Raw genomic sequence first — 19,714 nt, 5'->3', positions numbered from 1 at the left:
TTTCTGCTTCCTCAATTGTGAGGCACGGCAGCCTGTTAAAAAAAACTAAAACCCAAGTCAGCCCTTCTATCCCTTTCTGCCTTTCTGGGAGGGAGGGCTGGCTGGCTGGCTGGCTGGCTGGCTGGATGTAACTCAGACATCAAAACAGGTGTCTTTTTTAGCCTGCTTGGACAGGTCACGAAGGATTGCCAGGAATATTGCCCTTAGGGTAGGGCCACCCTGCGTTTTGGTTAAAAGGACAACAGGCTCTGCTCTATCTGCCTGGTGATTCAAGGGGAACTTGGTCTCCTGTACTGGGCTACATGACCTAATGCAATTGCAAAGGGGGGATTATACAACCTTCCAGTTGAGTACTCAGTGCTACTCTATTTGGAGTGCACTAATTTTCCAGATTTCAATTTGATTGAGGGCACACAGAGAAAATCCTTTGTCCATAGGAAAATCCAAAAAATATTTTGTTGTCATGATGATTGGTAAGATTATTTTTCAAGCATCTTCCCAACAAAATCAGGACATTTGAACACCTTATACCTGGGCTAGGCAGAGAGGAAGAGTCTACTTGTTTCTACAAAAACTACCCCTACAGCTGACAGCAGTAACAATGAATATTACTGCTTGAAAATATTAAAGCATTGTGGTTCATCTGTATTTTTTCCTATAGTGTCTTTGTTTCAGTCACATTTGGCTGGAATTTTCCCTTACAGATGTAAGAGATTTATATGCTGAACTTGCTAGAGAGATTTTATTTTGCTAGGGGATACTGGCAGAAAGCTGGTGTGGTACTTGATGCAGAGATAGCAGCATGCCCAAGATGTAGTTCCACTAGGTTCATGAACTCTGTATTATTTGTGGCTTTCTTGTTTGATACCAACTGTGATTCAAGGACTTAAAGAATTGTGCCATGTTCATTTTCATTTTGAATACATTGCTTAACTGTGTTTTCTTTCCTTTTAAATTTCCATGTGTTGTACTTGATCCTTGCTATCATAAAAATTCAGTCATGATTCAGGTGCTTAATTGCTTGAACATTTGGCTTTAAAAACACTTTCAATTTTAATGATATTGAGTGATCCTTCAGAGAACATCATTAGCTCAAATTTACAGCTCATAAATTTGTACATTTTTTCCTTTCTTTGCTGATGTCTATTCAGCAGATTCCTTTACTACAACATGAAATTCCTCCATATAATCCCCTCAAGTATTCACATAGCATCTGCCTTTTGTATTATTAATACTGGTATTGTTTGTCTTCCAGGAAGAGTAGTTAATTAGGAAAAATAGAAAGGTCTCCTTAAATTGATGTGTTATTTTATCATAGTAGTTTTACTACAGAATAAACATATAGGGAGCCAGAGAAAAAATATTGTAGAGGGAAAAAAAAAAAAGGAAATATTATATGGAGATGGAAATTATTAAAATAGGCCCAGCTACCAAAATACTGGACCTTTGTGAGAACTGCTACTCACAATTTTTTTTTTAAAAACCACACAATAGCTAAAGATAGCAAAGTGAAGCCCAAAAAATTTAAGAAATGTTGAAACTAATTCATCAATGAAAACTTAATTTTTTTAATATATTTTTATATCTTATGATACAGTCTGAAATTACTTCAAATTACTATTTTCTGTGGGATACTTGCCTTGTCCAATGTGAAGGAAGGACCCGTCCTGTTGTGAAAGGTGCAGTTTAATAAATATGAATATTTATTTATTAACAGATGAATTATTTATCAATATGATTATTCATCATTATTTATTCATTATTATTAAATAATATAATAAATATGTCCTATTTACTGCAAAATTTGCAGATGTATAGAAAATGAGAGTAAACCATAGTATTGGAAAGCTCTTTATTACATGAGAAATGCCCTTTCTCCATATGGAAGAAGACACAGAGAGCTGGACCAAAGTATTTGGTTATATAAGCAATGATTGTAGAGATGCTACACTCAAGGTACACTTAAATAATTAAGTACAACCTTAATTCTGACAGTTTCTAACATTTCAGTGCTTTTTGGATACCACTGGTAATCCAGAATGGTATTGCCAACTGCAACCGAATTCTATATTCTGTACTTCATCAGGTTATGAAATTCCCATTGGGCTTAAAACTCCTGTAGTATCACGTAGCCAGCCACATTATTACATGGAGACACTTCCTTTGGTAGCACCAAGAATGATAAAGAGAGTTTGGTTTCTGGCTTATTTGGCAATACTAAAAGTGGTCTGCTTCCCTTATGGCTTCACAGATCTTAATGCTGAACAAGAGGGCTCCCACAGTTAATCATGATGTTTGCTCTTAATCTTATTATTTTTTGATAATTACACCACTCTGTGAGCTATTAATGCTCAGATCACAGCTCAGTTCATAGCTGTACATGTCAGACTTCTGGCAAATGTAATTTTTTCAGAGCAGGATGTGGTAACAGAGAAATGGGATATTCAATGTGAGTCCAAAATAGTAGCATACCACATACATAGGAAGCTCATCTTAAATTTACTACGTCTTATATTCTGCTTGGTTTTTTTATGGTGCCCACTCTGTTTTTCTGGTTTTTGGTTTTCTTAATGGGCTTGATGACATCAGTGGTTAAGAACATGTGGCACAATGATATGAAGGGGTTTGTATGCAGAGATTACATATTAGCTATTGCTGCAGATAAGTAGATGGAAGGGCATCTGCAGTACAGAAAGGATGGACTCTGTTGTACCTGGAGTGGGACATATGTGTTCTTTTGTTGGTGAGAGTTTGTTCTTAGGGAACATGAAATGAGACCTGCCTTTCTGTAAGACCACTTGACAGCAGAAGAGCTAAAAAGACTAATTCTGACTTCTGCCTATTATTTATGAAGGAGTAAACTTCGGATCCTGGCTATGTGTGAGGATGGTCTGATGTAAAATGTAGGCACTTTTCATGCAGTAAGGTTTCTCTGAAACCTTTCTGTAAGCTGAACCTTACAGTTTCTCATAATATGCAGCTGATATCTTTCAGTGAGTGCAAAACCTGACTGTAATGCCTGACTGAAAACAAAAACAGATTTGGAAATAAAACTGGACTCTTTTTCTGTCCATGAAAGTTCTTTGCTTGATAACACATAGCTACACCTGCATGTATCTCTCTCAAGTGAATTCAAGTGTAATTCAATAACAAATAAATCATCCTGGCAGCTGTTGTCTTCTGTTAAATCACCCCACTCTTTTTTTTCTTTCCAGAACTGATCATATTTTAATAGCTCTCTTCATTTTGGCAAGGGTTTTCATAGCCTGACCCTCTTCCATGAAGTACAAGGCCAAGTTTATGGCATGACAATAAACTTAACACCTAATCTCTATGTGCCTATTCCTAAATGTGTATATGTAAACATATATTAATTGGAGAAAGATGTATTTTAATCCTTGCCTTAAGTATGAATATTATCCAGGTGATCTAAGCAATGGTCTGGGTGAGGGGAAGGCTACAAGGACAACAAGAGAGCACATGCTCCTGGCAATTTATCAGAAAGCTCGTAAGATTGCATGAGTCTTCTTCCTCAGCTCAATTCAGCACCTCTGGAAGTGCCTCCAGGGCCTCTTTGTTAGTGTGTGTTTCACTGGGGTACACAGAGCAATTTTTGACAGTTTTGAAGGAGAACAAAGGTGAAGTGGATGGCATAGCCTTTATGGTGTTATGAAGCTCTTGATTGCAGTAGTTTCTAAGTATATTCTTAAAATTAAGTATGTGTGAACATGTTGGAGTATTTAAATGGAAAGCCCTAGCTCAGTCAAACGCATGGGAAAAAACCTCCCTTCTGAACAAATGTGCATCCATGGGAAAGTATTGACTTTTAAAATATTTGGCATTTGCATATATGATACAATGCTGAGTAGGGAAAAGTAATTTCCATAGGTCCTATCATCTGGCATTTTTGAGGAAGTCTGAGCTTTTCTTAGCACAGCTGCCCACAGGGCGTGGCTGAAAAGTGAACTTCAGCGTTCCAGGCTTTCCACTAATACATTCTCTAAGCAGTAATCCAAAGGCTTCTCCCTCACTCCTCTAAAATGGCACTTTTAAGCTCCTCCTGTTTTCATTGGTGTGCATGAATATATCACAGGTATCACCTGTTTATGTGTTTGCAAGGATAGAATACCAGTGAAAGCAGATCTTCCCCTTATCTCATGTGTGATTAGTTACTTAGGGTATGCATAACGAAGTTGAGACTTATGATTATTTTTTGAGTGAGAGCACTTATCTATTAATCACTTGAAATAATACAACAAAAGCTTAATTATAGAACTTTAAAATACTTATAGTAATTTAGAGTATTACTTAGCGTAAACAAGAATATGTAAGCTTCTGTCTCACCAGATAGGAGAGGATTTCCCTTGGTCTCTGAGGCTGAGAAATAATGCTTATTGAGTAACCACCTCTTTCAGGCTAGTATCTTAGAGAATGTCCCTAACATTCATTGGCTGTGCTGCTTTACTGACTCTTCCAGTTTGGCACCAGACACATCAACCAATTTTTAAAGAATAACTCACTCAGGGGTTTCCACTGAGACTGGTTATCAAAACATCAGTGTGTGCTTACCAGCTGTAGCAGGGAGGGTGAGGAAGGGGAAGGGCAGCTGCTGGAGCCTTTCTTCCCAGCAGACAGCAGAGCTGATCAGGTATTCAGGAGGACCCTAGCAGAGAGTGTGACTTCAGAAAAATAACTTTCTGGGGCTTCTGTTACAGCAGCACCAGCTATCACTGCCCTGAATACAGGGCTGTAGGCCTTTGATGCCCTAATGTTTATGGCTTTTACAGTCTCTGACATTATCCATTTTTTGAGGCTGCTGTTGGCAAAGTGCTGCCAAGTCTCTGCTGAGTTCTGGTAGAGTTCTCTCACTGACTCTGGTAGAGTTCAGTGCAATTTGATCCTTATAGCAAGAAAGCAGATCAGCCCACTAAAGAAAGATCAACATTTTATGACCTTGTGAATCTGTAATTCAATGAAGCTGTAGCTCCAGTGCTTATAGGTTAGAAGGCTCAGTGCTGTGGAAAACAGCAATTTAAGCAAAGTTTTAAAATTAAGAGTATCTAAGTGCACTTAGGAATCTGGGTTTGGTGGTGGAGTGGAAAATACATATATTGATTTATTTAAATAAATGATGGCAGGTAGTATAAAGGAATAAAGTTCCATTTTCTGTTCCTGTGATGACTCAGTACTTGACAAGTTGTTTTCCCCAGTTCCCAAGGTAAAAGAAGCAGCTGCCTTTGTCCCTCACCTGGCACAGAGGAAAATTCCAGTGTCGAGACCAGAGCAAGAAGGTGGCTTATTTTTATTATACAGCATTTATTTTCCTGTGTATTGTATCTTTTTGTGACAACCTATGTTAGCCAAGTCAGAACCAGTTTAAAAGCCTTTAACATAAACCAAAGATTTTGTGAACACTTTAGAGAAAGTACCTGGCCAAACTATGCTGCCAGTTCCAATGTGTCCTTTTCCTGTTTATAACCCATGCATAGAAAGTTTCCCCACATTAGAACTTGACTTGCAATTGAATTTCACTTGAATAATTTCATAGTCCTAAAAAAATAAAGTAGCTTCTATAGTCTATAAAATGAAAACACGTTGCACAGCACACAATAACCCTAAACAAACAAGACAGATGTGCTGGTTGACATTTTTTCCAATTAAGAAAGCAGTAGTCTCAGAAACAACAGATTTATACAGCAAAGCTCTCAAAATGCCATGTCTCTGACTCATGATAAAATACATTAAAATAACAAGAAGGATGCCTCTTTCTGAGGAAATTCAGATGGCCAACGTATTACTCTTAATCTGATCTGTCATGTTTGCATTGCACAGTGTTCCTTTGTGTGTGTAATGCTTCTCATCTGCACAGTCACGAAGGCCGTGGTGTGCTCTGGCTGACACCCTTTTTCAGTGTGCTCCAAAGGTCAACTGATTTGGGCTATTCCCAGCACCATGTAGTTGGAGTATGAGGCACTGATATAAGGGATTCTTCTCATGGGAGGCCAGTTTCTCCCAGTGGATAGAATGGGAACTTGAGCTGACTGCAACTACAGCAGTGTAACAAATGGAGAATGGAGAGCTCTAAAGCTGGCAGATCTCAAACAATTCCTGATGCTAGAGTTAAACACTAACACCTCCTCCTATACTTGGGGATTTGCAGGCACTCGGTATACAGAAGTCACAGCATATAAACTCATGTGCAGATGCAAGATTGGCAGTAAAAAGACACTGAGCTAAAGAAAGAATCACTACATAAATTTGAATATTTTGCTTTTTTGAAGTTTCATCTAAGTCAACACTATCTGAATTCAGATTATAAATAATTTTAGAATGATATGTACATTAATAACTGTATGAATACAGAGCAAAATGTTTTAACAGTACTTAGGATATAGTGCTCCTATTATCTCTACCAATTTTTTTTTCAGTTGATTGCAGCTTCAGTCGAGGGGTGTGTGACTGGAAACAAGATACTGATGATGACTTTGACTGGAATCCTGCTGATCGAGATAGAGGTATTTAACTATGTGTCATCTAGATAGGCTTTGATTTGATGGCTTACCTCTTCCAAAAAAAAAGGGTGGTGGGAGGAAACAGAATCCCGAATTCTTCTTTTCTATCAGTGGGTTTTCTTTATAAAAGAAGAACGTAGGCAGAGGACGCTAGTAGTGGATATTGTTTCTTTGAAATATCCAGTAGCAAATGGTAATCAGCAGCATATTTCAACACAAATAAATCAAAATGTAAGAAAAATTTTTAGAACATAACTGTTCTGAATTACAAACTACAAGGCAATGGAAACCTTATCAGCTACGTGTTGTGTCTCTCCAAGATTGGTAGGACATTTAATCACACATCTGTCATTTAGATGGATGTGGCAATGTAGTCACTCACATGGCTTAGACATCATGGGGAAAACTGCTCAGAAATCTCAAACTTGGCGAGACAAACTCAGAATAAGCCAAGGGCAAGGGGCTATTCAAGAACAACCAATACATGAACAGGTACCAATGGGATCCTGCTAAAACCCGAGAAAGAGTTCCATGAGAGCAATGTGGGACTGCTGGGTGGGTGTACATAAAAAGGTGTGGACAGGAATGGACAAGTTTGGTTGAAAGGATGTCTTTACCCCTGTTGCAGAAGTTGCTGCAGTAGTGACCAGTGGATCCTACAGATCCTGCAGGCTGCTTGCACCAGTTCCCACATGCACATTCTCTCCCTCCTCCCTTAGAGTCTTTCCATGTTAGTCTTTCTTCACTAATCCTTCCTCTTCTGCTCCATGTAATTCCCTAAATCCCTTCTCTGTGCTGTCACTCTCAGGAAAACCTTACCCTGGCCTTATCCTGTCTCCCTGAACTTATATCTGGGGATTATGACTCATTTATGGGCCCAGATGTTTTATTCCTTTAAGACTGTGTGTGTTTGTGACTTCATTGGTCTTCCAGGACTTGGGAAATAAGCTGTCAGTTCCCTTGTGAGTTTGTCATCAATGCAGAGGACAGTGGAGAGAATATTGAGCTAGCTCAAGTACTGAAATAATCTGATCACAGAGGCACAGCAGCATGTTTCAGACTGTTGCATTTGAAAAACAGATGGTTTTGCCTTTGAAAGATGGTGCAAGGAAGAATGACTGTAATTGCCAGTGAAATATGAACTCATCTCCTCTGTAAACTGATCTGACTTCCAACAGTACAAGTTCCTTGCAAAGTACACTCCCTACTGCTTTTCTCCAGTGTGATTTTAAATTATTCAAGTAAACAAGCTTCAGCTTCCCCTTATTTTCTTAGCAAACATGGATTCAAATTGCTAACAAATAACACGAGTGCATTAAAGATGATGTTTTTAAAAATTATTTTCTTTTTACAAGGCGATGGCTACTACATGGCAGTTCCAGCTTTTGTGGGGCACAAGAACGATATGGGGCGTCTGAAACTTCTCCTCACTGACCTCAAACCAAAGAGCAGCTACTGCTTGATTTTCAGTTATCGGCTTGCTGGTGAGAAAGTGGGAAAGCTTCGAGTGTTCCTGGCAAACAAAAAAACTGCTCCTGTCTGGGAAGAGAATAAAGGAAAAGATGAAAAGTGGAGAACTGGAAAAATAGAGATATTTCAGGGGGCTGAAACAATCAACAGTGTAAGTATAACACAATTTATAAGCCAACTACTGTAACCAACATGCCGGTTTAATTTCCTAACCCTCAAGAGTTCCACCAACTGTTTTATAGGCATCAGCAATCAAAAGGCTTATCTGAAATGGAAACAGGAGCCCACAATTTAGGGGCCATAAAAGTTATCACCTGATTGTAATTTCAGAACTGAATCTCCCCAGTTGGTTAGAACACTGATGCCAGTAATTCTGTCATTTTGTAAAAGTACTGCATCACATCATAAGTTAACACAAGTAATCAAAATCTGCCCTTAACATCTCATGCAACACAAGCATACATACATGCCGGAAAAAACGAAAATTTTTCATTTGATAGAAGAGGATGCTCTCAAACCACACTAAACCAGACCATTAGAGCAAAAGGAGACATCATGTATAATCAAGGGGGGGCCATCACCTTTGGATCAGGGCATACCAACAGGGAACACTGTGCACTGATGTATGCCTGGAAACTGCCTCAGTCAGGACTTCAGCCAGTTTCTCCTTGAAGTTCTGGGGTCTGCTTTCCATTTGTGTGATGAAACATTTTCAGTGCTGTGTAAAGACTTTTACTGTATAATTGAATACAGTGAATATAAAGGAAATGCAAGCCCTTTTCAAGGTTTTTTGCACAGCTGGAATGATGTAGAAAAACTCTTAAATAAATAAGAGTCAGACTATAAAATAAAACCAGACATCCTATTCATAAAAATAAACCTCCTCTTCATATATATAGTATACATACTATACTCAATACATACGAGAGAGTATAAATATATATAGTATATACACACAAAACCTGAGGAACCAAATAGATCAAAAATGAACAGTTGTAATGTCTTCAATAAATAAAATGCATGAGCATCACATACCGTGATAAAACTACATTATAGGAGGATTTCATTCAATTTGTATTTTTTGTACAATAAAAATAAATAATCTTATTAAAGTAATCCATTTAGCATTGTAAATCTGTGCAGAGGATTTTACATCTAGTTCAAATAATGCTCAAAAGTTTTAAAAATGGCAAAGATTCAAGTCATTAAGTCCTTAAGTCATTAAGTGTTGTAATAAAATATTCTTCATATATAGCATTATAACTAATTAAGAGTTCCTAAATGTTTGGATAAACTATATTTTTACTCTTAATGCGTATCTTTTCTTATGACAGGTCACTTTTGAATCAGAACGTGGGAAGGGTAAAACTGGAGAAATTGGAGTGGACAATGTTATACTAATTTCTGGTCTATGCCCAGAAGATACCTGATAATGGACACTTGAGTACACCAGATTTAATCCTATTTTTCACATTTGCCTTATTAGTAGTGTATTTTTCGATTCTTTTCTTTTTTTAAAAAAAACACGCAAAACTATAAAATTGTGCCTTGAACCTAATGCAACAATGCAAATAGAAAAAGTGATGTGCGAGATGCAGATTATGCTTTTTTACGAGTTATTCTAATTCTAATACACGTGTTGAGTGTAATACTACTGTATTTTATAATCCAAGGTCAGGGTTTCTGAAGTATTATTTTTCTGGCTTTTTTACAAATTCTACATGCTTTTATTTCTTAAAATCTTCTCGAGGCTATTCATTAGTCTTCTATTTCATTTCTTCTACTCCACAAGAACATAAAGCAGTATTTAAGAGGATGTTACTACTTCTGGTGACATAATTTTCTTACTTAGTGGATATGTTGTTCAAAAAATCAGTATTCATCACCCTGTGTGCAGTAAGGCAATCATACACAGAGCCAAGGTGTTTGTTGATTTACATACTTGTGCAAAGATGGGTGCTAGGTGGAAAATCCACAAAGCCAGCACAGCAAGCAGAAATGATGACCACTATTTAAATGTTAATCTTGATATATTCCACTTACCTAGTATATATTCAGTGTTTACTACTCTACTATTGCTGAGTTGTGCTCAGCTGGCTTCTTATCTTGGGCAGCCTGGTGGCCTTCATTGTTTACTATTGTATTATTGCTGAGCTGTGCTGAGCTAGCTTTGTTAATTTCTTCTTATCTTGGATGTCCTGCAGTAGCACACACTTCCTCCCAGATTTTGTTACCCCTCTGGGTCTATGATCTTTGAAGCATGTCAAGCCCTAAACTTTAAAAAAGTAATTCTATTGACAAATAATTTGTCTTAAACATCAGGGAAATACTCAATCTATTGAAGAAGTAGGAAGAAAGGGAGGAGACTTCATTTCTCTTTTGATGGAGCTAAGCAAGTTGTAAGTGGATTCATGTCTTTGAGGAATATTTTCATTACCAATAAAGTATGTAAAATACCTTCTTTGTCATCAGTGTCTTTGAATCACACAAATCATTGTTAAGAAATGATCCCTTTACAGTTTTATAAGCATTTAATATTCACCATTAACAGATGATGTTACCAACTGGCACAGAAAAACAAGAGCAAAAAGAATGACCCATTCTTAATGTTTAAGAAGCTTCACATTATGTACAGACCTTCAGGAACAAAAGGCTCCTGCTGGATTGCAGGCCTACTTTGACCCCATTAGAGGTGAGAAAGAATGATTTTCATTGTCCAGGAGACAGTATGACCTAGTGGCCACAAAATAAGGCTCCTCTTACACAATTGAAAAAAAATAATCTTTGTTGTGAGCTCCTTCATGACCCTTCAAACATCAGCAAAAGGGGGGGAGATTATCCACCATCCCAAGGAGCAGGAAGGTGAGCAGAACTTTCTCCCACAGACCAGGAGCTGCCACCCACTGCCATGCTTGCCCACGCACACAAGAGTATGTGCATGTACAAATACACATTTGAGAAGGGACAAGGATCCAGGTCACATTTCTGAAAGGAAGTCAAATGACAATGCTGTGGAAGATAACACTATTTCTGTCGTGTGATCTCTGCAGAATGTACCTAATGGCATGAGTTCCAAGAGAACAGAGAAGCCCACGGAAAAGCCCTGGTTCAGTCAATGTTCAGTTAAATATGTGTACATACATTTTTCTCTTGATTAGCTCTGTGTATCCCCTTCCACGCTGGCTGCTCACTGTTTATTATTAGTGACTCTCTTATTTTAGTTTTTGTATGAAGAAGGGGACATCCAAATTGACTGAATAGAATTTCAGTCTAACACTAAAAAATTTTGAAGAATTCAGCCTATATGAAACTAAGCTTTTTAACAAAAACATTACACCAGTTCAAACACCTTGAATTGCACCTACGAAGCTAGTCAGGGATGCTTGAGAGATTCCTTGTTGAAACACAATATTTTTGCACTGTGCACACAGTTGAGGAAAGGGTAGGCAAAACTGAAATATCTAGAAAGTTTACAATGGCTATGTAACCAGGAAATGCTGCTTTTTTGTTAGAACTGGTTTGTGTTACAAAACAGATACTCTGAGAAGTGTGCATGGACTTCAGCTTTGACATGGGAAACTGTTTCCTGGTGTCTTTGGAGCTGCTGAGGAAATTGCAGAAAAAGGACTTGGGAAAAGCAAACTCTCTTTAATCTCAAGGCAAAGACTTTGGTAGCTTCAAAGTGAGGGCAAAGTTCCTTCAGCATCAAACTGGATGCTGACTGTGATTGATCTCAGGATGCCTGAATAACTTGGTCACAGTAAGGCAGAACAGTATTTTTCTGGATTCACTCCTCCTTGTCTGACTCTGAAGTTGAACAGTTCTTACTGAAGATCAAGAAAATGAAAGTTCAATTTTACTGAAATAAAATTCTGTGTCTAGTTTCAAAGAGCAATAATTTATGCAGTGCCTCTAAATACTAAGAAGCCTAAGAATCATTACAATCTTGAGCACGGCAGTGTTTGAAGTGCAAATGAGGTACATGTATGGAGCAAACTGAGTCCACCTAAAAAAGTGCAGCTGGGCATTTCTTGCATGGGCAGTTACTAGGCATAGAAAGATAAATACTGCCTGTGGAAGGCATAATATCTAAAGGGTATTAGCTCAATACACAAACAACAGAGAGTAAACAAACAAACACGGTCTCATACGGAGCTGATATTTATTCATTGTTGGTTGAGTCGTAGCCCACCATGAATCATCACTGGGACAAATACTTTACTGGTAGAATTCCATCCAAAAGTCAAGTCAAAAAGATTTCATGGAATGAGTAAGAAAATTATTTGCACAGATCAGTACAAACTAACTGCAATAGCTGCCATAAGACCATCTGTAGTAGATACAGAAGTGGTTTCCCAATTGTTTGCAGTGGATTATCATACACCTGATAGCTTGCATCATAGTGGATGAGAATTTTAGCAAAATAACATCTGAATAGCAAAACTGAAACCTTTTTTTGTTGCGAATAAATTCAAAAATAGCTTCCGCAAAAGCAACAAAATAAATCCATTCTGTATAGACAATCAGATAAACCACATCAGCACATCAGCAAATTAACTGGATTTGTTTGCAACATTCATTCTGAAGATGGAACTGCTAAGGGCAAAACCTCCATGTTTCTCCTTCAGATGAAAACAGTTAAAAGACATATTATGCCTATAGTCATTAATGCCTCAAAATGTTCCTGACAGTTTTCCATTACTGTGAAATGTGGAATCCATTATCTGCTTGATTATTTTAGACAGCAAGGAAACTGCACTGGGAGTATTTGAGAAAGTTACAGTTATGCTGTAATCAAGTGGCTTGAACTTTGATAACATTATTAGTAACTCTTAAGTCTGATAACACACTTTAGAGATGGTACTCTGCCCACAAGTTAATGGAAAAAAAAGAGCTTCTAGCTAATTGCCCAAATCTGTACTGCATCCTTCAAAAGCTACTCAACAGATGCGATCACTTAATCTTGAATGTTGTAACAAAAGGTTTGAATCACTTTTCTTCAGCTGCCAGAATAACTAACAGAAGCATTTCATTTTGACAACAGTGAATACATGGAAATGCTGAAGCATGTTCCCAAAAGATGGTTATCTTTTAACCTGCAGCTGGCAGGAACTTGAAACATTTTCCAGCTATTAGATGTTATATTTATATACTAACAAATGATTCCCAAATGCAATTTTTCAGGATCACAAAGGTCAAGATGATGAAGAGAGGTTTTCAATGACTGCTGCTCGTATTTACTTCATAATTGCTATATTGTTAATGACAGAGTCCTATACCTGCATGTATTGGAGGTATTGTAACTCATGAAAATATATTAAAGAAAAGTTAAATAGCAGCGTGAATAGTAATTTACTTGGTCGTATGTGCAACTGTTACATTAAAGCTCCTCACAGCAAAAAAATTTTTTAATAGAAAATAATTTCTAATTTTGACAGTTACTAATCTCTCAAATACCTGACTTTAAAGTTTGATTTCAACAAAAGTAAACATGCAGTCTCTCTAACCCTCTCCAGTTCTTCAGGAAGGGCACATTATACAACCGTTGAGAGAATTGATTATTAATTTTTTATTTGGGGAATGCTAAACTGGGGAATATTCAGCCTTCTGTGAGTCAATGATTTTTTTTTTTAATAGCTTGATATTCTGAAAACCTCTCAATTTCTCAATATTTCTGTAATGCCTTATACCAATGTCTATTTCAGATATACTTCTGCAACTTCTCTTTCAATAGATTTGAGAAATCATTTTAAAAGTGATCCTTTTAGGTCCTCAGATTAAAGCTAACTTAAATCACACATTTAGAGTGTTTTATTAATTAATCTAAAATGAAAGGGAGCTATTTCAAAGCCAAATATTATGTAAAATTATACAATATATGATAAACAACTAGTGTATTTGATGCTGATAGAAATAAGGTCTGAGCTAAAGGAAAGAGCATGTCCCTAGACTTGCCTTAAAACAGCATTTAATTATTTTTTTCATATGCTTCCTTTTACTTCCATAAAAAGATGGTGCTTCTCCAACAAGTTGGGTGGTTTGCAGGAGCACTAAATAGCTCCTCAGGTACATTCTGACAGGGGCCAAGTTCAAGCTCTCCCTCAAATGATTCCCATTAAGAGCTTGGGAGTCAAAATGCTCAAGAATCACTCCCAGGAGGCAGTTCACATGCAGAAGTGCCACTTTTTTGGTGTGTAGAGGAGGAGGTGACATGTTTATTTTTCTGCTGCTTGTTGAGACAGACAATAGCAAAGTTAGTAGTTCATTCAGGTACTTAAAATCTTTGTCCAGAGCTGACTGCCCTGCTGCATTGCCTTCTGCTGTGGTACAGCAAACATCAGTGCTTAACTTTGATGCCCAAAATCTGTTTGCTGAACTGGACACCTCTGGGCCACAGTCAGTAAATCTGACTTAGGCAGATAAAGCAAACAACCAGAGTCTGGTCCTTGGTTTCAGGTTGACAGCAGTTTAATGTTAAATCCCTGGGGTTTGATTCACTGCAGGTTATTACAGTTATTATAATCTCTGTATTTTGACTCACTGCAGTATTATATTTTCTTGCTGTATTTGATATCTCAATTCATTGTATTTTTGTGTACTGCATAAGGATTCATCTTCCCACTTGAAAAATGACTCAATTTACAATTATACAATACCATAAAAAAAAAAAAAAACAGAAGTCACAAACATGATAAAATGGTACAAAATAATGATAAAACCTTTTAGAAATACATGCCATAAAGTAATCAGAAGCTTTTGAAATATTTCAAAATCACCCACAAAAAAACCTATTCTCCCCATAGGCATTAATTTTATTCCAAACTAAGTAATGTTCACAGCTGATTTTAAAAGTACTAGAACAGATACTGTACTCAAGAAAGCCACATTTGCTTACAGTGAGTTAATCATTTGCATCACCTTCCTGCCCAGGATATAAATATATGGGAGTCCTAATTTTCTATGGCTTCTTTGAAACTGCCAGAACGTTAAAACAGTCACCCTTTGTAGAGGCAAGGGGGCACTTGTAGACTGGCCCAAGTATGTGCATTATTGAAAATGTATGCGAAGGTGTGAATAGATAATAATGTTTGCCTTTATGGTTCAAGAGAGTTAAACTGAAAGGCGGCTGCAAAGAATCTTGTGATACTGAGTGACTGTGCAAGCAAATGGGATACGAAAATTAATTGTGGGTCACCACAAGTAATGGAATAGGAGTAAATAACCTTCTTTATGTCTATATAGTCAGTGGCTCCAAATTAGCTAATACCTCTAAGGAAAATGATCTGAGAATGACTGCATTTTCTTTTGAAACTCACTTGCACTGAAAAAACCAGAAAAAAGCACATCAAGTGTTTAAATGTCCCCTGTCCAGATCCAGTTCCTATATATTTTTCCCATGTTTCCTGTACTGGCATTGCTGTCCACCAAGCCATGTAGTGATGGAACACAGGAATAGTTTGTAGCTGATCTACTTGCTGGTTCCTTCAGGAGGAGAGTCGATGCAGTCACATCATTGTCATCACAGTTTGAGAGCTTTCTTTAACATCTAGTAACTATTTCAAGAGTACTGTGTGTATGTAAACAACCCCAGGACTGCCACAACAAATTAATATTTGGCTCACCAACACCTGACTGGTTCACTGCCTATGCATAGAAGAAAAGGAGACATAGAGAGAGACAGCTGTTTATCTCAATTTCCCTCAAGTGAAGTACTCTTCAGTGCTTAACTAATCAAGTTACTCAGATGGCTTCATTACCCTCCAGTGACTCTGGCAGAATTTCTTCATAATCCTCCTGGCAATTCAATTTCAGGTCTTTCAGGAGGTATGATACCCCCACTGTGTACTGGAACTCCTGCCAGGAGAAAGAGCCAGGAAACACATGGGAAATATCTCTCATTAACACTACCCAGTTAACTTTATGTGCATCATCCTCATAATCCTAAATTCAGCACATTCCAGTGTTACAGAAAATGCACAGGAATCTCAGGACATGGAAATAAACAGCATGGGCAGCCATATCAGGAGAACTGAGCAGTGTTACTGCCAAGCTCGTCCACTGCTCGGTGCTGGAGGTTTTATCTCATCACACATAAGCAGCATCAATTCAATTGCCAGCCTACAGAAATCCAGGGCCTCATCCACCTCCCTCTCAGAACTGGATCAGAGCCTAAAAATGTGAAAGTGACTCTTGAAATGAAACAGCCACCCAAGAAGTCATTCTTTGTGGGAATCAACACACTTCAAATGCTGTGATGGAAGGTACTCTCATGAAATTAAATCTGTCTGAGTCCCAAAGTATGGCCCAATTCTTGGATTTTTGGAGTCTATGGATATGACATTTATATAAGATTCCCTTCCACATATCATTAAGGATGGAAGGAGATAAAGTTTAAAACTCTTTGGCCCCTATTTAATTTAATTTTATTCAATTATAATGCTTTGCTTCATGGTGTTCATACTATTTTTTTCCTCACTTGCTAGTAGAAAGGTAGCGAGCCTTTTTATGAATAGAATCACACTTCTAGATTTTGGCTTTTTTTCTGGGAACTCTAAAATCAATATAAATTTAGACTTATTGACAGGATAATGTTTTCTTTAAACAAAGAAAACCTTAAACTGAAGAAAGCTCTCCAGAAAGAATTACAGTAGTGGACCATGAAATGAATGTCATAGGTCCTGTTATAACATTAAGATAGGACATAACTTTAAAAATAAAGTAAAAATATTTTTTAAATTATTAATAAATAATATCCATGCATTTGGTTTTGGGTTTTTTTTTCTTTAAATAGAACCATTGTTTCAGAAAAAAAAATAAATTACAGAAGCTTATTTGAAGCATATACTATTCTCTACAGGAACCTTATGATGGACATTGACCAGCATTTTTCCAAGTAGTTCTCTGGATACTTAATACTTTCCCAGCTGGCAGAATATCTCACTTTGTTGAATAGAAGCCTATGTTTCTAGAAATGCAACTACTCATCACAGCCAATACTGAAGTTTCAAGGAAGTTGTCACTGTTAGAGTAGCACTGATATTATCCTGGTAAACCATACAAACACATAGATGGACACATATATCATTACACACATACCCATATATGTATTAATTTAATGAGTGTATAATTTTTGTTTTGATTTGCTTTACTTCAGAGGTAATTGATAAAGCATTATTGCATCTGTTCTATAAGTGGGAAATTGGAATAATGATCCCTTATTCATTAAATCAAAGACAATTTAATGGAGATGCCCAAGCAGTCTTTTGAGTGAGAAACCAGTCTGCAGGAGGGGCATCCTCAGTTTTGATCCCTTCTCTAAGGAGGGCTAATCACAAGGAACAAGCCAGGCTCCTTTTTTGCTTTCCTGCCAAGGGAGCTCTCTGCTTCTGTAGGAGGCAAGGCACTTTCTGTTGAGGATATAAGGAATCCTGTATGTACTGTTCTCACAATCACACAGGTAGAGAAAGATTAAAGAAAACTGGCATTTAAAGCCTTGGAGTGTCGCGATGGAGCTCCAAACGGAAACTAAACTGTGAACTCTTGCAACAAGAGCTGCTGCTGAGTTCCTGACATATGTATGCTGCAGAAATACTTCAAAATATGTAACATAGGCCACTGGATGACATGCCACATTTGGACCTCGAAGGTCTGATCCTGTTCTACTAATATGGTACTGTGCCATTTCTGGACAGTCATTCTTCATCTCTTGTTTCATAAAACTCTTTGGCATAGGTAGTCTCCCACACTTTTTTGCCGTGTGAGACACAAAGACAAGGCAAGAAGGAAGCCTGATTTCAACTGTGGCCTTCAGCTAGTCAGGGCTAACCACTGCATCACATGTTCAATCACTGATGAATTCATGAGTTTGGCACAAACACATAGTGAGTTAGGAATTGAACAGCATTAGCAATCAGTCTATAAAGCAACCCCTGCAGCATTAGCAAGGAAAGGTTTGAGATCACTCAGTGATGAGCACTGATCAACTGGTTCACTACAATAATTTAATAAATTGCTTATCTAGGTTTTTTTACATCCTATACAAGAATGCAAGGCTTTTTTTCCCTGTGTGATTAGTAATGGTGATGTTCATTATATCAAAATAAGGAAAAAGTGGTCTGCAGTACGTGATATTCTTGCCAAGACATATTTGGCACCTTCAGGTAGGTAAAATCATATTACTGACAGCAAAGGGCAACACAGACCTCATAAGTAAATGAAACCAAAAACATGTGTTAAAAAATCATACCAGCTCTTTACTATATCTGAGTATAAACCCCAGCATCATCTGTAGATTTGCTATAGAGCCAAAATCCTAGAAGTATTACCTCTTAAAAAATAATTTTAAACACCTATGTAAAATATATGTGAAAGAGGAAAGCAGTGCAACAAAGACAATGACAAATACCTTTGCTTTGACTAAACTACATCAACTTTTAGATGTTTACTGCATAATCTGATATGTCTAGCACACTTCATCATATCCAAAAGCTGTAACCCTGTGAAATTTTATAATTATTTTCTTTGTGTATACAAATACTCCATTTATCATCCCAAAGACTAGTTGGTTATACCAAAAGTAACACAATACCATGTTGAAAACAAGAAGTTTTACAATGGGGTTTTTTGTTCTGTTAGCCTTAGGTCTGATACTCATTTACCTTGCATGTCACACTGCCTTTTCAAGCTGTGTTTGCTTGAGAAGGACTATATCATGACTGAGGTTAAACTCACATGAATATCATCTATTTTTCATTCATCTCAGGGAGTTGAACAGAGATGAACACTGAAGTAAGGCCATGCCCTGCACAGGACCAGCATCAAGGTGTCCCTTTTGCCCCACAGCCACATCATGTGCCAGATCCACGCCAGCCCAAAACAGCCGGCAGCCTCAGTGGAAACTGTGCCCTCACACCTGAGGCTGCAGGGGAGAGCAGGTTACTTCCATGGCTGCTGCCCGCTCCAGAGTGCTTTCACCTTACGGCAGGCCCGCAACAGCACAGGAGCCCACAGTGAATACACCTTCCATGGTCATCTGACAGCAGAATCACAGGGTGAGTTAGGTTGGAAAAGACCTCTGAGATCATCAATTCCAACCCCTGACCCAACACCAACCTGTCAACCAGACCATGGCACTGAGTGCCATGTCCAATCTTTCCTAAAACACCCCCAGGGACGGTGACTCCACCACCTCCTTGGGCAGCCCATTCCAGTATCTAATCACTCTTTCAGTGGAGAAATTCTTCCTGACGTCCAACTTAAACCTCTCCTAGCACAGCTTGAGGCTATGTCCTCTCATCCTGTCACTAGTTGAGTGGGAGAAGCAGGCCGACCCACAACTGCTACAGTCTCCTATCAGGTGGTTGTAGAGAGTGATAAGGTCACCCCTAAGCCTCCTCTTCTCCAGGCGAAACAACTCCGCTCCCTCAGCCACTCCTCATAGGCCATATGCTCCAGACCCTTCCCCAGCTCCGTTGCCTTTCTCTGGACACGCTCCAGCACCTCAGTGTCCTCCCTGGAGTGAGGCGCCCGGAAATGAGGCCACAGGTGTGGCCTCAGCAGTGCCGAGAACAGGAGAAGAATCGCCTCTCTGGTCCTGCTGACCACACTATTTTTAGTACATCGGGACGCGGTTTCTTTTTCCGGGAGCACCCCGCGCCAACCGCAGGGCTGCCCAAGCCCGGTGTCCGCCAGCGCTCCGGCAGCACCGGGGCCAGCGCGCAGCCGCCCGGGCC

General features: G+C 38.3%; 1 protein-coding gene across 1 annotated transcript in view; it reads left to right on the top strand.

Annotated features, from left to right (window-relative positions):
• EGFL6 (EGF like domain multiple 6) overlaps positions 1 to 10,439 on the top strand; it is a 30,691-nt gene extending 20,252 nt beyond the window's left edge. The window contains exons 9-12 of the mRNA XM_008629285.2: positions 5,211 to 5,291; positions 6,429 to 6,515; positions 7,868 to 8,133; positions 9,317 to 10,439. Of these exons, the coding sequence (XP_008627507.2) occupies positions 5,211 to 5,291; positions 6,429 to 6,515; positions 7,868 to 8,133; positions 9,317 to 9,412 (530 nt within the window). The 3' untranslated portion in view covers positions 9,413 to 10,439. The remainder of the gene's footprint in view (positions 1 to 5,210; positions 5,292 to 6,428; positions 6,516 to 7,867; positions 8,134 to 9,316) is intronic.
• The last annotated feature ends 9,275 nt before the right edge of the window (positions 10,440 to 19,714 follow it).

The sequence above is a fragment of the Corvus brachyrhynchos genome, unplaced genomic scaffold (assembly GCF_000691975.1).
Source record: "Corvus brachyrhynchos isolate BGI_N302 unplaced genomic scaffold, ASM69197v1 scaffold11, whole genome shotgun sequence".
NCBI lineage: Eukaryota > Metazoa > Chordata > Aves > Passeriformes > Corvidae > Corvus > Corvus brachyrhynchos.
Note: the sequence above shows the minus strand (reverse complement) of the source record. Positions and strands in the feature narration are given on the sequence as shown.